The sequence below is a fragment of the Gymnoscopelus microlampas genome (genome assembly GCF_963454915.1).
Source record: "Gymnoscopelus microlampas genome assembly, chromosome: 3".
Lineage (NCBI taxonomy): Eukaryota > Metazoa > Chordata > Actinopteri > Myctophiformes > Myctophidae > Gymnoscopelus > Gymnoscopelus microlampas.
The window spans coordinates 7,018,201-7,036,658 of NC_139940.1; the positions used below are offsets into that span (position 1 = coordinate 7,018,201).

At 38.2% G+C, this 18,458-nt stretch overlaps 1 protein-coding gene across 1 annotated transcript in view; it reads right to left on the reverse strand.

Annotated features, from left to right (window-relative positions):
* LOC311039536 (uncharacterized protein) overlaps positions 1 to 18,095 on the reverse strand; it is a gene marked incomplete at both ends in the record, with an annotated part of 40,585 nt that extends 22,490 nt beyond the window's left edge. Inside the window, 3 exons of the mRNA XM_084049473.1 lie at positions 14,089 to 14,169; positions 16,776 to 17,328; positions 18,034 to 18,095. Of these exons, the coding sequence (XP_083905599.1) occupies positions 14,089 to 14,169; positions 16,776 to 17,328; positions 18,034 to 18,095 (696 nt within the window). The remainder of the gene's footprint in view (positions 1 to 14,088; positions 14,170 to 16,775; positions 17,329 to 18,033) is intronic.
* Positions 18,096 to 18,458: the final 363 nt, after the last annotated feature.

The following is an 18,458-nucleotide window of genomic DNA, read 5'->3' on the forward strand; positions in this document are numbered from 1 at the left end:
AAATAATTCCAATAGATTTTGATTGTCGAAAAAAACAAAAACCTTTTTTCCTTCTTCTTTTGAAATATTCACATCACACACTGCTATAGACAAGCTGTCAGACAGACACAGACTGTGTGTTTCTCTCCTCCCTGGCTGTCCTCTCTCTCTCCTGGGGGGCATCTCTGTATGGAGCAGTGGGCTGATGCTACAATCAGCAATATATGATCAGGTCTGCATTTAAGAAAATACAACTCCATGTTGTAGAGAATACAATGTAATTATGTTTAATATGCTGTTTTGTTGGCAGTCATGTCAAGTCTAATTCCAGTAATGTATGTTCTTCACATTATCTCCAGAACTGTTCATGTGATCAACTTCACACATGCTGTATACTGGACACTTGTTATTCTATAACCACATGAACCCTAGCTTCACTATTCTGGTTAAAATGACAGCTTCTATAACTTTATAGTCATACTTCTCTCTTTATTTAAATTCTTTTTTTCATAATTTACCTCCCACAGAGTGAAACAAAATACTGTCAGTGAGATATAGAGCTCTATCTTGTGCGTCTTCTTACTTCATAGGCCTAAACATTTTAGGCATTGTTTACTATTTTGAAAAACAGTTTTTAAATCGTTCAAATAGTCGATATAAGCTCACAATGTGTAGATCGTCTATTGTAGATCGTCTATTGTAGATCGTCTATTTGAACTATTACTATGTTTTCTCAAAATAGTAAAAAATGCATATAAAGTTTAGACATAAGGGGTAAGGCGGTGTGCAAGTGAGGGCCCATATATTTATAAGCCTATAAGCCAGTACAATACTATACCATATAGACCAGTAGTTCTCAAGCCTTTTCATGTCAAGGACCCCCATATTAATATGCAGTTGGCCACGGACCCCCATCTGAAAATATGTTGTGCCAGGGACCCCCATACAAGATGTGTTGTTAAAATGATCAAAACAAAGCAGATCTACAACCTCACAATGTGCTGTGACGCCTTGTGAGCTTGTAGATCGGCTATTTTCAAATAGCCATTGTGTATAGGGTTAAAGTTAAACTGATTGTGATGCTATGTTAACACATGTTGCTGGGGACCCCCTGGGACCCCCTCAAGGACCCTGCTCTGAGAACCACTGTCATAGTCAATTCATAGACTTGAACAATGCTGTTGTCAAGTAAAGATTTATTAAATATTTCCACTGCCCAGTTTACAAGTTGATAATAAACCTGGTTACAATACAAACACATTATTAATGCATCACTATAACAGTAAAGGTTTGATATCACATGTACTTACAATACAGCAGTGACAACATCACAGGCAGTGAAATTATTCTACTTAAAACCTCAACACTGTGACAACAATGACAATATAATAAGATAAAAAATAAAGGCTAAATACCAAACACAGTACAAATAGCATAATTATGTTGCAACATTTAGAATAAAAGAAAGAGTAGGCTACTTAACCACATTAACCATGATGCCACTATTCTGAGCATGTAAAGATTTGTAAATGTGTAGAATTTGTAAAATTGCTTGTAGATCTGCTTTTTTTTTGCTGTGGGACAGCATTGTACAGTGAAGTATAAAACCGGGCTTAAATAGTTAAATTGCATGCACACAGCTGTAGATTGTGATGTAGGGTTTGTCTGTTTGAATTCCCATCATAATGTCTCTCAATAGTAACGAGTTGGGGCCAAAGCACCGTTTTGACGTGATGGCACTCCCCAGCCGTGTGGTTTTTCAATGGCCCGGTAATCCTACCCACTGGAAGAGCCGTTCTCACTTCGCCTGATTATCACACTGAAGCTGTGTGGATCTTCAGTCTGACATTAAGCTCCAGTGTAGGCGATTACAAGGGGGAGGGGATTAGAATTTCCCAAAACCAATTAGAATTCGTTTAGAATTTCCCTAAACCAATCACAAGGGATCCGCACCCCCACCTCCGACTCTCATTGAACGGTACTTTTTGTACCGAATAAATCCTAGGTTCACATTACAACACCAGACCAAGAGGCAGTCCACTCAGAGAGTGGGCGGGGTCTATGGTCTGGAACCAGGCTAGTTCTCACTCCCAACTCCTAATAGGTTGGCACGCCTGCTGAAAACATTAAAACAAGGCAGGTGCCCCATGAGGCGTGCCAGCCGAGCGAATGCCCATGGCGAGCGGTGCCAAGCATAGACAATCGGAATGGAATACAAAAAATAGGACTGATACTGATCATCTTTAGTAGCAAAAAGTGTGTCTGAAGAAAACACAAAATGGTGGAAAATCTTGTCAGGCGCAAATGGGAGTATGTACATAGATGGGAAGTTGCGTCATCATCCAAGGTTTTTTTTAATTATTATTGTACAACCTATGGTTCAAGCATTATAGGCCGAATCTTGAAGTGACGGGTTATAGCGCCACCATGAGGCCGATTTGAACAAAAGAAAACGCTTTTGGGATTATAATTTGCAGTTTTACGATCGGCCCAATATTGCCTGAGATTAACTATTCACAGATAGAGAAACAGACAGGGTCTTCAGGCCATTCTGTCTGATATAGGCCTAATTATTAGAAATAAACAATTATTAAACTTACACGGTATCAATAAAAGAAAAAAAAAAAAAGGCAAAACAGGCCAAATATATACATAGTATGCTATCAGAAAATAAGTGAAATCACTCGACATGTCATCACTGTAAATGGAAATGAAAAATAAAATAAACCTGTGTTCTAATGGATCCAATGTAGTTATTATCAATGGTTGACAGTACTAAGTACATTTACTTGAGTACTGTACTTTTGTATTAGTAATGGTATTTCTGGATACTTTGTGTGACTTTAACTCCACTACAACTCAAAGGAAAATATTGTACTTTTAACTCCACTACATTTCTAGGGAACGTAAAATGTACATTATGCATTAACCACTTAATATTATCTCGTTCTCATCTCATGGGAAGGAGATAAACTTAAGATAAATCTAAATCAAAATGAGCCCAAAAGAAGTATTGGTCCAAAAAGACACTGATCATTGGAACACAGGCTCTTTTTTTACATTTCCTGAAAACTAGTGGTTTTGAACATACAAGGTTTCCACCCGACAGCCACGATATCCTAGTTTATCACAAAAGAAGTATGGTGTATTATTCTACATGAATCACAGCTGGCAACATGTTCATTTATCCTCCACACTCAGTCAATAGCAGTGGTGTAAAGTAACCAAGTACATTTACTCAAGTACTGTACTTAAGTACAATTCTGAGGTATTTTCTACTTTACTGGAGTATGTCCAATTGTCAGTACTTTTACTTCTACTCCACTACATCTCAGAGGCAAATATTATACTTCTACTCCACTACAATGATTTGAAAACTTTAGTAACTAGTTACTTTGTAGATTTAGATTATTATTACAAAACATACATTAACCTCTTCAGCCCTTAGACATTTCGGCCATTTGAAAATAGCAAATCCACAAGCTCACAATGCGTCGTGATGCGACGCATTGTGAGCTTGTAGATCTGCTATTTTCAAAGGATTTTTCATACATTTTATACATTTGAAAACTTGTGAAATGGGACATTCTGCATTATCTGTACTTTTGTACTTTAAGTACATTCTGATATTGATACTTTTACTCAAGTAAAAAAAGTGGGTACTTTTTCCACCACTGGTCAATAGTCATAATAATGGTTTACATCTCAAACATTAGCACAGAGAGAACAAGAACAACATTATGACAGTCAGTCATAATAGTTCTCTGGTAGGAGACTTGTAGAGACTCCACCGCTCATCACATTATTGTCTTAGGAATGAGACAAAAAACTAAAAACCTCCATGAATTCAAGGCTTCATGGGGTGTGGAATTGATAGAAAATAAGACATTTTTGGGGTGAACTACTCCTTTAATGTGATTACTACTGTTTAACTTAACAAAGCAGAACACTAAGCTGCAGTTTCATCAATGAAGTTAAGAGAAACATCACTTCTCACCACAGGAATACAACTATTGATTATTTTATTATTGATTACCTTTTCAGTTATTCTAATTATCTAGAAGCACATTTAAAAAATAATTATTAGTTTATTTTTCGCACACAATATAGTCAATGTACGAGCTCATTGATCTCATAAATATGATATTTTCAATATTTTATTTTGAATATTTGTTATACTTTTCATCTGTAATGACAAACCCAAAATAGAGATTGATTATTAATAGATTATTTTAAGACATTTTCAATCATCAACTACTTTTTATAATAAATTGAATTGATTAGTTTGATTAACTCTCTTACTCCTACCTCTCACTGATCCAGTAGGTGAGTAATGGTACAACTGTTTGTACTTCTGTACAATAAAATGTTTGATTTTTCTTTTTACAGTTTTACTGTTTAACTTGACAAAGCAGAACACTAAGCTGCAGTTTCATCAATGAAGTTAAGAGAAACATCACTTCTCACAGATACCATAGAGTGTAACTGAACATCCCACATTCTTCCATCCTCCACCACTGTACCAGTATGATGCACAGTTCCTGTCTTCATCGTTACGAGGCTCTCCACTGGCCCAGTACCTGCAGAGTAAACAACATGATGTGTATTAATCACATCCACTCAGTCTCTCACATACAGTGACTTTGATAGAACGACAATAGAACAAAATGTAAAATGTCTCACTGTGTTGTCAGCGGAGTTCCGTCTATCCAGATCCAATTACCAGCAGAACGTTTCAGACCAATGAATGATACATACCGATCCCCAGTGGTGAATCCTCTGATGAATTCCTGACCATTTGTACATGATTGAAACATAATTAATTTTCTCTGATACGTTCAGGTGTTCACTATAATCACACAATTACATCACATGCATAACACACACACACACACACACACACACACACACACACACACACACACACACACACACACACACACACACACACACACACACACACACACACGTTTGTATTACTATACTATACCATGCCAATTTTATGAATGCCATTTTTACCATTTTTAGGCCATTCTGAACCCTAATAACCTGAAAGCAGAGAAAAGCTGTCTATAAGCTCACAACGTGGCCCGCTGTGACACGGTGTGAGCTTGTAGATCTGCTTTTCTCGGCGTGTGACAGAGACGTGTAACTAAGTATAAATCAGACATAACTCCAACCGTAACCCCTAAATGTGTTAACCTGACTCCACCACATGGGGGCGGTATTGAGTTCACATGCAGGTTCACAAAACCCTAACCCTAACCCCAGCCTGAAGCTTGTTCTAGTTTTAAGCCTATAACTAAAAACTATATTTATAAACCATAGAACAACCATTTATCATGTGAGGACCAGGACAATAGTCTCTAGGCCTATAATGTATATTTCTCCCATTTTACTATACATGTGGGGACATTTGGCCCTCGAAAGCATAGTAATACAAGAACACACGCACGCACGCGCGCGCGCGCGCACACACACACACACACACACACACACACACACACACACACACACACACACACACACACACACACACACACACACACACACACACACACACACACACACACACACACACACACACACACACACTACCTGTTCTTCTTTACTGTTAATGATCACCAGATCTGCTCCTGGTGTCTTCTGACATAGTTCTCTATGTTCCTCCCAGGTTTTCTCTTCAGCAGTTCTGTAATAACAGCTGCATCCAAACGTCTTCCATCCACTGGGACAGGACTTGACTAAACATCAAACAGGAGTTTTACTGATGGCTTTTCAATGCACTGATGATCAATTCTAACATGTTGATTAGTTATCACTTAAACCCTATGTAATTCATTGACCGGGGTCCCCCAGGGCTCTATACTATACTAGGACCCCTCCTTTTACCCTCTACACCACATCTCTTCACTGAAAATAGCTGATCTACAAGCTCACAACGCTTTACAACCAGGAGTCACCAACATGTCATAAGACTTGTCCATGTCTGTGGTAATTTCTATATTTTGAGAAAGTCATTATAAATAAAAAATATGTCTTCTCTAAATATTCACAATCTAATATTTCCTGAATGTGTACATATTAATCCATTAAGACCGGGTATGCATCCGTGTCATTTTTGTATTTCTTTGGCTATTCAAAAATAGCAGATACACAAGCTCATAGCGCGGCACCGAGTGCCGCGCTATGAGCTTGTAAATCAGCTTTTTTGGGAAAATCGTGAAAATGTGGGCAAATCTATACATACATTTTTGAAAGCGAACATTTGTAACTAAAATCTTTGCTTCTAGGGATTCTACAAATGTCTTCTAAATCCTAACAGGGTTTTTTTTAAATGTATGTTGCTATAATATCAGTGGTTCTCAAACATTTTCATGTCAAGGACCCCCAACATTATATGTATTTGGCCACGGACCCCCATCTCAAAATGTTTTGTTCAAGCCCCCCCCCCCCAGAAGCAAAGATTTGAGTTACAAATGTCCGCTTTAAAAAATATATATATATTCAAAGATTTTCAAAAATGTTTTTTCAAAACTTTTAGATCTACAAACTCATAGTGCGGCATTGGTGCCGCGCTATGAGCTTGTATATCTGCTATTTTTGAATAGCCAAAGAAATCTTAAAATGATTATGTTTGGTAAAGTGTGGGGATGACACATTACATTCTAGTCATTAATTACCCCACACCCACATCAAAGCACCTGGACATTGTATGATTAGAACATGCTTAAACTGCGGGTCTAATATTTCTACAATTGCTACAAATTGCTATAAAACCTGTAAATCCATGTCATTTTGGGGCATAAACAAGAAGTTGAAGAATAGAATTAAGTCTGATAGTGATGTACACATGTTCACCACAAGCTGGCATGGTGGTGACCGACAGTTCACAACGCAATATGTTGTGAGCTTGTAGATCTGCTATTTTCACTGCACTGTATGTACTGTACACCTAGTATGACTTCTCCAGAAAAGAGACGGTAGGGTTCAAGTGGTTAATAAAAGTATTCAGGAATAAAGGAGGGTAAACCTTTTATTTTTATTGTAGTATTATTATTAATAATATATATTTTATGTAAATCTCTTTTAGTATTTCATCAACTTTAATGCTGCGTTCACACTGGCAGAAAAGATAAGATACAAAGCTACACAGCATATTTGTAATGTCAATAATAATAGACTAATACATTTTCCTTCAGAAAGGTTTGTAATATTTCTCACCTGCTGTCCCACACAGGGCCTTATATAGCTGGTCTCTGTCCAGGGTCAAGTTGTCATAGCGCAGGGTCAAGTTGTTATAGCGCAGGGTCAAGTTGTCATATCTCAGGGTCAAGTTGTCATAGCGCAGGGTCATGTTGTCATAGCTCAGGGTCATGTTGTCAAAGCTGCTCTTCCATTGGTCTCTGTCCAGGGTCATGAGGTCGTAGTTTGTCTGTAACTCCTTAATGGCTGAATTATCTGCAAAGGACCAAAATGTGACAATAGACAAAGACTCAGCTGTTGCTACAGTTAAGATGCAATCAACGCAAATATGCGTTAAATTTATATTTTTTGAGTGTTCATTTTATCATGAGCATTAGTGAGGACCTATTATATGAAGACAGGTTGAAAAGTGGTGAAGTCGTCCTTTAATAGTGAGAAAGAGACCGTACCACCACACAGCTGATCTTATTATTATGCCTTTAATTAAGGGTCTGTTTAAAAAAAAGAACAAGCGAGTGGACATGAGATTTTAGGCTGCAGGAAAAGCAGCACGTCCTCCTCTGTTAACCCCCGCATCCCTGTAATAATGAATGATGATCATATCACATTATTCGTTCTCTTTTTTATTTCAACGGATTAGGATAAGTTACAGCGTCTGCTAGCCTGCACATGGATGGATGCTATATTGATAACTCTCATCACCAAATGCCTAGTCTGCATGCTTACTGTCATATCTCACCCATGACTCATGAGAAGATACTTCAAGTATACTGTACTCGACTATACCGCCAAAAATGAGAAGGGTTTAGAGGCTACATACACAAACTGTACAGGAAAATAAGTCATGTGAGAACTTCTCTCCTAAGGCTTAAACCGGCAGCTTATTAGTTTACCGAAAATGTAACGGGTATCCATATCTGAACATAGCTTTAGATTACCTTATTCATTATGCAGAATAAATTACCGTTGTGCCACACATCAAACTAAATGTTTCTGTGAGCAACATTTGTCAAAACAAAGAAAACAAGCGTGAGGCGTTGTGTTGTTGTCAGCTCGTAGATTTGTTCTTTTTGAGGAGTGAAAACTGTCATACTATGGAGTACTGTAATTGTTGCACATTAACCTTTGGTGCTTGCCTTTGTTGGTGTATAACGGGGCTTCGATCTTTGCAAATGATTAACACCGTCATAAACATATATGAACGAGTGAGATCCATCATTAATACACCTGTGTGTACACACAAATCAAGGTTGCACACACATTTCATGAATCTGACATTGGTCTTTACTTAAATGTCTACTATATTTTAGCGTATGTAAGTAGAGCTTTGTGAATGAGGCCATGTTTCTGATCAGGTGTGTTTTATGTGAAAAGGTCTCAACATGTAAGTACTAGTGAATCCACACGCTATCAAAAGTGAAGCGTCATTCATTTCACTGTTCTAAGTGCACAGTGGTGTAAAGTAACTAAGTAGGCCTACATGTACTCAAGTACTGTACAAAATGAGGTATTTTTACTTTACTGGAGTATTTCCAGTTTTCAGTAGCAAATATTGTACTTTTACTCCACTACAATTATTTGAAAACTTGAGTTACTAGTTACTTTGTAGATTTAGATTATTATTACAAAACATACATTAACCACTTCAGCCCTATACATTTCGGCCATTTGAAAATAGCAGATCTACAAGCTCACAATGCCTCGCGATGCAACGCATTGTGAGCTTGCAGATCTGCTATTTTCAAAATATTTTGATTAATGCTTTATCGCGTTAACGGCGGTAATTCTTTTTTTGAATTCATTGCGTTAAAATATATTTTTTACGCATTTAACACATGCGCAGAACGGCCCGCCCCTAGCTCTGGTCCATAGAGTTAGAAGGAGTTCTCCTTAACGCTGTGTTACTTTCCAGGCGTTCCCCTCACACCCGCGGTATCGCAGGCTGCGCAGCCTCTCTCTTTAGTAAAAAATTAAAAATACACTTTCGCTACTCACCAAAACAAAGACGGTTTTAAGATGTTGAAAGCCTACTCTACTTAGTGGGAACACTCTGAGCCCCCCACCTCACGTTTAAAATACACTTTTTAATAGCCAGAAAATAAAATATTCCGCCGGAAAGAAAACGTGTTCAATAGAAAAGTTCCATTGACCAACATTTTTTCCTTCCGGTGAAATAGTTTATTTTCTGGTTAAAAAGTGTATTTTAGACGTGAGGTGGGGGGCTCCCAGTCTTCCCACTAAGGAAAGTAGGATTTCAACATCTTAAACCCGTCTTTGTTTTGGTGAGTAGGGAAAGTGTATTATTTATTTTGACTACAGACGAGAGGCTGCGCAGCCTGTTCTACCGCGGGTGTGCAAGAAACGGCCCGAAATGTTGTCATTGTTTTGTTTAGAGCAGTGGTTCTCAACCAGTGGACTGGGGACCACCAGTGGTCCTTGAGGGGGTTCCAGGGGGTCCCCAGCCAAATTAATAGTTAGGAACCAAATTGACCCATATGGGTCTGTAACTCATTTAACTCAGAGTTAAATGAATGATGATACAGTGTAGATTGGGGACTCCCAAGAAATTAAAATGGTTGAGTCCCCTGGCATATCTTTTCAAATGGGGTTCCGTGGGCTAATATGTGTCAATTTGGGGTTCCTTGATGTGAAAAAGGTTGAAAACCACTGGTTTAGAGCAGTGGTTTTAATTTCAACCCTTTTTATATCAAGGTCCATTATTTGTTCGGCATTTGAGCCACGGAACGACCATTTGATGAGATTTAGACTCTCAGACCCAAGACCAGTGGTAGAAAAAGTAGCCTACTCAAATATTTTACGTAAGTAAAAGTATCAATATTGCAGTTTAGAAATACTCTTACAATAAAAGTCTGGTAATTATAATGAATTTACTTGAGTAAAAGTACAAAAGTATTGGCATGAAAATATAAGCCTACTTAAAGTACCAAAAGTAAAAGTGCTCATTGTGCAGAACGTCCCATTTTAACAAGGTCAAAATGTGTATAATAATCTTTTGAAAATAGCAGATCTACATACTGAAAATGCTTTGGAAATGGGAAATACTCCAGTAAAGTAATAATTCCTCAAAAGTGTACAGCACTTGAATAAATGTACTTTGTTACTTTATACCACCACTGCCCAAGACTTTTACACTCTCAAGAGTTAAAGATGGGGTCCATTTGGTTACCAACTCTCCACATTTAGCAGGGGACAACCTGCAAGGACCACTGGTGGTCCCCAGACCACTGATTGAGAACCACTTGTTTAGAGGAATAGCTATGAGATTATGAAATGATGTCATTGTATTATGGTGTCTAATATAGATTTTTCAATATTTATACCACACTGTGGATTTGTCATAATTAACATGCATAAAGCAAAGCTCCTCACATACTGTATGTTAAATGTATATATCCGCCTTCTGTCATTTATCTTTCCATTCCCACAACAAAATACAGAAAGAAATGGCATATTTTCGAATCGCGACATAGTTCGAATGGTGATTGATCATGATTAATTCATTCTTAAGCTGTGATCAATCTGTTTAAAATCGTTTCACAGACCTAATTTTTATACATTTGAAAACGTGAAATCGGACATTATGCATAATGAGAACTTTTACTTTTGGTACTTTAAGTACATTTTGATACCAATACTTTTGTACTTTTACTCAAGTACATTTTAATTCTGCACTAGTACTTCTACTGTAGAAGTACTCTGTTACAAGTAAAAGTACTTAAGTAAAAGTATCAATACTGCAATGTAGAAGTTCTACATTGCAGTATTGATACTTTTACTTGAGTAAAACATTTGAGTACTTTTTACACCACTGTAAGTGCATTAATTTGACCTTTTGACCAGCGTATACTCACAGTCCATGACCCTGTCTGTGGTTCTCACCACTCCTAGAACACACAGCGCTGTAAGGCACACTGCAGCTGCTATAAAGATGCTTCTCTCAATGATGACGGCTCTCTGGACACCTGGAAGATATTAGTACAATAGAGTTCAACTTTCATATGATCAGCTTCAAATGCTTCATTTCACAGAACGCAGAGTGAATATAAATATAATGTTTCTGGTGCAACGTGTGTGTAACATATCTTAACCTTACAACTTGCACATTTGACCAAAAATGTCACATTGTGAAATGAGAAAAGAAATAAAACACAAGGATGTTTCCCTTGTAAGCAAACTACTGTACTACTTTAACCCTTCTATTGTGTTAGGTTCATTTTTGACCCGTTTTCAAGTTTAAATAGGTAAGAAGTACCCTTTACATTTCTTTATTGGAACGAGGCTTCATGATATCCTCAGAAATAGCCATTTTAACGCAACAAAATGTTTTATCATCATTTTTAAAAAGAATTGAGGTCTCTATAAAAAAAAGTGACACTTGTGGTGTTAGGGTCCGAAATGACCCGGCAGAGAAGTGTGGCTCAATTCCCCCCCAAATTGTCAATATTCAATGTTTACATGTTTGAGAGTGAGAGAGACTTGTCCACAATTAGCATTTGCTATCAGGAGTAAAATAAAGTTTGAGTTTATGAAAAATAAATGACTTTACCTTCTATGGTATACGGGTCATTTCGGATCCTAACACCACAAGTGTCACTATTTGTAATAATATTAACATTTTTATTAACAAGTTAAAAAACTAAAACAAGTATTTTTTGTAATATTTTTTTTTTGGAAGTGTGTTATAATTATTATTCTTAATTATTCTATTATAGCTAGATAACATCTTTATCCATTGTCTTCATTAAAGGAAATATAATGAGTGAATTTTAACATTTTTATATTGAAAACGAGATACATTGAAAGATGAAACCCTAACCCTAACCCAACATAATATTTTTGTGTTTTACATGGATAAGAATGCATAACAAGTCAGCTATGAGGTGGGAGAAAAAAATGTATGAAAATAATATTTTTTTGAGTTTTTTTGTCAAATTTGACCCGCTAACACCACAAGTGGATGCAGTTTTCTAACACAATGCAAGGGTTAAATATTGGGTGACAAGCTGCTTTACACAGTGGTGAAGCATCATGAGGGCCACTGGGGCCATGGCCCGGTCAGTAAAGCCCCGGCCTGCACTTGGACCACTGCATAACAGTGGTCCAAGTGTGACCTGTTAAGTACTGTAGTCTGTAGGAGGCATTTAGATCATGTCCTAAGAGGAGTCCAAAAGAGAATGGATCCTGGGATTCATGAATTACATTACAGAGGTGAGTAAATAAGTACATGTACTCAAGTACTGTACTTAAGTAAAAAATTGAGGCATTTGTACTTGAGTATTTCATTTCCATTTTGATGCTGATCAAAACTGCCCTAAAGATACACCTTCAGGAGGCTGCAATTCGAAAATGGCCCCTGTCTAAGTCTTAACCTACCCCCCCAACCCACCCCCCTCCCCTTTTTTTCCCCTTCTCTTGTACATATTTTTCACTCTTCATACCAGTAACCTGTAAGCTGATTGTATGACGCTATGTATAGAAGTGTGTATATCTGTCTGTCTCTTATATGTCATCATGATTTGTGTGCATGGGGATCTCATCTTAAACAAGCTCAGTGCTTAATGAGTCTTCCAGTTTAGTAGACCTTGTATTGTGAATGTGTACTTCCATGTACTGATGTTCTCATGTCTTACTAAATAAAGTACAGTACATCAATCAATCAATCAATCCAAATACGTTTATACTTTACTCATGTACATTTTGAATTCCGGACTTTTTGTAACAGAGTATTTCTACATTGCAGTATTGATACTTTTACTTAAGTAAAATATTTGAGTAAGTTTTCCACCACTGAAGGATGGTAGAGTGTGTTGTTAATATTGCTTTATGGTTTAATTGATTCATTACTTAAAAAAAAATAAAAATGCAAGTATCCCGCAATGCAGGGGGGGGGGATACAGATCGTGCCCGGTCAACATTACAGTCCACCCTACGCCAGTGGCTGTGCTGTAGTGACGATGTGAGAGGAGAGGGAAACAGTGTAAGTGTGTTACTGTGTACCTTGATCTCCTGCAGCCTCCTGTGATCCGGAGCCTTGGTCTCTGGGACTGTCTATGTCGTCGTAGTCTTCGCTATCCTCCCCTTCTTCCACCCTATCCTCCCCGTCTCCTGCAACGGACCTCATCCTCCTTGATCTGCCTGACCTAGCAGCCATCTTAAGGAATGACACAGAAAAGTAACTCAAGTGAATTAGTACAAGTACACGGCTACAATGTACATATATTATGCATTAACCCTTTAAGACCGGGGGACGCATCTGTGTAACCACTTTATCCATATTTTATACTTTTGGCTATTCAAAAATAGCAGATCTACAAGCTCATAGCGCGGCACCAAGTGCCGCACTATGAGCTTGTAGATCTGCTATTTTCTTTTTAAATCGTGTTTTTTTTGTTGTTGAAAATCTTTGAATATATATCTATAAAGCAATTGTTTTTTACTCAAATCTTTGCTTCTGGGGGTCCCTGGAACATTTTTTTTTTAGATGGGGGTCCGCAGCCAAATACATATCGCTGTGGGGCTCCTTGTCACTGACACTAATATTATAGCAACATAAGTGTTTCAGAAAACAGTTTTAAACTGATTTAGAAGACATTTGTAGAATCCCGAGAAGCAATAACATTTTAGTTAGAAATGCTTGCTTTAAATATATATATATATTCAAAGATTTGCACAAAATTGTTCACGATTAAAAAAAATAGCAGATCTACAAGCTCATAGCGCGGCACTCGGTGCCGCGCTATGAGCTTGTATATCTGCTATTTTTGAATAGCCTAACGAAATCTAAAAATGACACACAGATGCGTTCTCAGGTCTTAAAGAGTTACGTGATTACAATATAATGTGCTATAGTCATTTGTTATGTTTAAATATCATGTTACTCACTTTGTCCAATAGCTGTGTTGTCCTACATTGGTCTTCACTGTTGCAGAACAAACTGAGCTGCTGTCTGTTCCTGTCTGACACCTGAGCAAGCGGTTTTGTACACACTTTTGAGTGCACGCACGTGCACGTGCACACACACGCACGCACACAGACACACGCACGTTTAGAATAGATCAAAGATGTGCACACATTTTCACGATTTTTCAAAGAATTGCAGATCTACAAGCTCATTGCGCGGCACAAAGTGACACTTATCACATATAAATGTAGTTCAAATTCCTACAATAAGTGTATCCATTTATCTGCACAGTGAACCTTTTAAATTGAACAGCATGTGCTGTTTAATGGGCCATCCCCCACCAAGCACGGTATAACTACAGTATTACTAACTATAACTGTAACTATGATTATCTATTCTATAAATTAAGTAATCTATGTGTGTTTGTGTATCTGTTGTGTTGTGTTGTGTTGTGTTGTCTTGTCATGTCAAGTCTAATTCCAGTAATGTATGTTCTTCACATATCTCCAGAACTGTTCATGTGATCAACTTCACACATGCTGTATACTGTATATATATATATTTGTTGCTCTCCCTCATGGAGCTACTTGCGGATTATACCAGGGTCAGTCCACCTTAGGTGGACACGCACTGACCTTTTGCACCTTAATCCCATGTATAACGCACTGACTTTTTTGTCTTTTTTATTGTGCTCTTTTTCTCTAAGCACCTTAACGTCCATAAGTATATCATGCACAGTATACATACATTGCTGCTATGCTCAGGCACCTTAGTTTTGTCTTTTTAACTCAGGTACCTTGTAGATATGTAGATAACTTGTTTGGCCTTTTGTTTTTCTCTTGTTTTATCTCCTTCCCACTTGCCCCCCACCCCTCTTCTTCCTCCCCCCTCTTCTTTCTATGGAAATTAACATTGCGATGGGAACGATGTACAAAAACGAATTTCACCCACTTTTTTTTACCTTGTAAACCTGTGATGTGAGAATAAACCTGATTCTGATTCTGACACTTGTTATTTTATAACCACATGAACCCTAGCTTCCCTATTCTGGTTAAGTTGACAACTTTTGCAACTTAGCCATACTTCTCTATTTTTTTTTATCTTTCGTCAACAGGTTCCTACCATAGTGTGAAAAAAGCAAGTAGTGTCAAAATATAAGCCTGTGCAATAGAATACTATATACATTGCAAAACAGACTGCAAGGTCTGGTCCAATAGTTATTTTTTTCTTCACAATATTTAATGTCTCCCTATTGTAAAAATGGTGTATTTGACCATTTTTGCACTCTGGGGATTCTTAAACAGTAATGGAATTGCATAAATTGGGTATGTCTTGACCAGTGGTTCTAAACCTTTTCAGGGTGTGACCTCCCAAAATAATCATATTTAAACTGGGGACCCCCACCCTGATAATCACTTGGAATTGTAGTAGTTGAGACTTTACACTTTGTTTGACTCTGTTCCACAGATAAACATTGTGAAAATAGCAGATATTCAAGCTCAGTTGTTGAGCTTGTAGATCGGCTATTTTCACAAATGTTGCCTCTTTCTTATATCATTTGACAATTTTGACCAGTTTTTATGGTATAGTTTGTTGATTACTTTTGATGCAGTAATGGTCTTATTTGTATTCATTTATTTATTTTTTGCAGGATTAAAAAGGTCTTAAAAGTCATTAAATTGTCACTTTTGAATTGTGCAGATACCCCGTATAAACTTAACTGCGCGTTGGTTTGTTTGCTCTTGAGTTAGAATTAAATGTTACACATTCAGCAAATCATCTGGGGACCCCCCAAAATAATTTGGGGACCCCCCCTGGGGAACACGACCCACAGGTTGAGAACCACTGTTCTAGACAACTGAGACCCTTCTGCATCCAATGAGCGCAGATGTAGGCTATTCATTAATGATCTTAGTCCCCATACTAGTGTAGTGGCAAAAAAAAGGTGCTTTTTGCTTGTCTCAAGCACAAGATCTTGTGTTGTGAAGTTGTTGTGAAGTACACAAGATGTACTTCACAACAGAAGTACATCTTGTGTAATGTATAGTCACTATGTTGTCACTGCCAGTCATAGAGAACATAGCCTGAGCTATGCCCACCGTTTTTCAAAAAGAGAGGGTCAAATGTGTATTTTTGGCATGGGAATATGAATGGATTGATAACAGACAGAAAGCTACTACCGCAACAATATTATCACATATTTTCTAGCACTAGTGTTGTATACCTTCCCAAAAATCTATATGAGAATGATTCCCCTTAGATGGTAAAAATGGGGTCCTAGCTTACGGACTACATGAACTGAGGGTGGAACCTGCATGATATCTGATTTGTCCCACTTACTGTAGGTCAAAAAATGAATGAATTAGTGATTCTGTAAGCCATAGTGGTGCTTCACATGTATGAATAGAACTTTATTGTCACATCACATGAATTACAAGTAAAACAGTGGGTGAAAAACATTGTAGTGCAGCTTAAAACAACAACAACAGTTGAGAGTGCAAAAAGTGCAAAAAACTTTAAGATCGTTTAACATAAAAAAATTAAAAAAATAAAAAAAAATACCGATACACTCATATTAATAAATAGATCAGAAAAACAATAATTAAGTCCAGTGTGTCCAGAGTGTACAGCCAGTCCTACACCACTGCTTATTTAGCAGTCTCACTACCGTGGGGAAAAAGCTATTTAGCGTCCTGTTGGTGGTACTTGGGATGCTAAGAAATCGTTTTCCAGGGCGGGGGTTTCTGCAGGCCTTGAAGAGTTTATGGCTGGGGTGGTAAGTGTCTTTGATAATCCGAGCCGCTTTGGCAGTGCATCTGTTTTCGTAGAGTTGTTGGAGGGATGGCAGTTCACCTCCTATGATGCGCTGGGCCGCTTTCACCACCCTCTGCAAGGCCCCCCTGTCGAGTGCGGTGCAACTGCCATACCAAGCAGTACAGCAGTACAATAGCACGCTCTCGACCGTGCTGTTGTAGAAGGACCTGAGGATGGTGGGGCTGACACTGAACTTTTTCAACTGCCGGAGGCAGTGGAGGCGTTGTTGGGCCTTCTTTGTCACGTTTGTGGTGTGTGTTGACCATTTAAGGTCTTGAGTGATGTGTACCCCGAGAAACTTAAATTCAATGACCCTCTCCACCGCTACTCCATCGATGTAAATAGGGGCGTGCTCTCTCCTTGGTACCCTGTAGTCCACAATCAACTCCTTGGTCTTCTTAAAACAACTGTTGTGGAAAAAACACCTGCTGCAAAGGTGATATTCATGTATGTAATGGTAAAGTAAAAAGTTCTCCTATGCATTACACACACTAAATTGTGTTTATTGATTTTCATTTAATACTTTCCTTAGAATCATGGAGGCTAAACATGGTATTAAATCTTAAGGTTATTTACAGTGGAAACCTTTGTGTAAGCCACTCCAATGATTCGCAACGCAATAATGCAACTGCAATACTTGCAACTACTTGCAACCATTTCCCCAAAGGCACAGGCCTGCAACCGGTCAGTCCAGACCACTGAAATGTCTTGCAACTGGTTGCAAGTTGCGACGTTGCATTGGTGTGTTGCCTCAACATCTTTCATGAAAACAGAAATACACCGTGTGTAATGTAGTCAATATGTTGCAACTGCCAGTAATAGATGACATTTATAGAGTTGCTAAGTAAGTGACATGCCTCATTCGGTTCTATCTATAATTTTGAAACGTGTTTTGGCATGGGGTTATGATTGGAGTGATAACACACAGAAAGCTACGAGAATGAGAATTATTCCCCCCAGATGGTACCCATGGCCTAAACTTTGGGTCCTGGCTCAAAGACTATAACAGTCATGACAAAAACGTATAATAATGCAATGCGAGACCCATAAAATAGTTAAGACCGACATTAATTTATTTAGATAATTATGCCGAAATAGGACAATATTGGTACAACTCCTGGAAGTCCTCTTTAAAATTTCGGCCATGTTGAATGTTTTGAGTGGCCAGCGCCATTTTTCACACAAGTGGACCTTACAGTATTAGTGCCAAATGTCATCCTTGTATCACAACGCTGAAAGATTATATCACTAGGTGGGGGCCATCTTAAAAATACGGTCACCATCCTGGATTTTTGAGGAGAGAGAGAGAGAGAGAGAGAGAGAGAGAGAGAGAGAGAGAGAGAGAGAGAGAGAGAGAGAGAGAGAGAGACCATGGTCCATGGGTGTAGGAGCGGGGCCCCTCCACCCCCGGGCACTGATGTGACTGCATCCCCTGCCTCCCCTATCCACAAGTTTCCAGCGGAGAGTGGGCGTCAGTTCCTGTTGTAGCTATATAGGCCTACATATGCAGTGCCTCCACCGGATATGTCCCCCACCA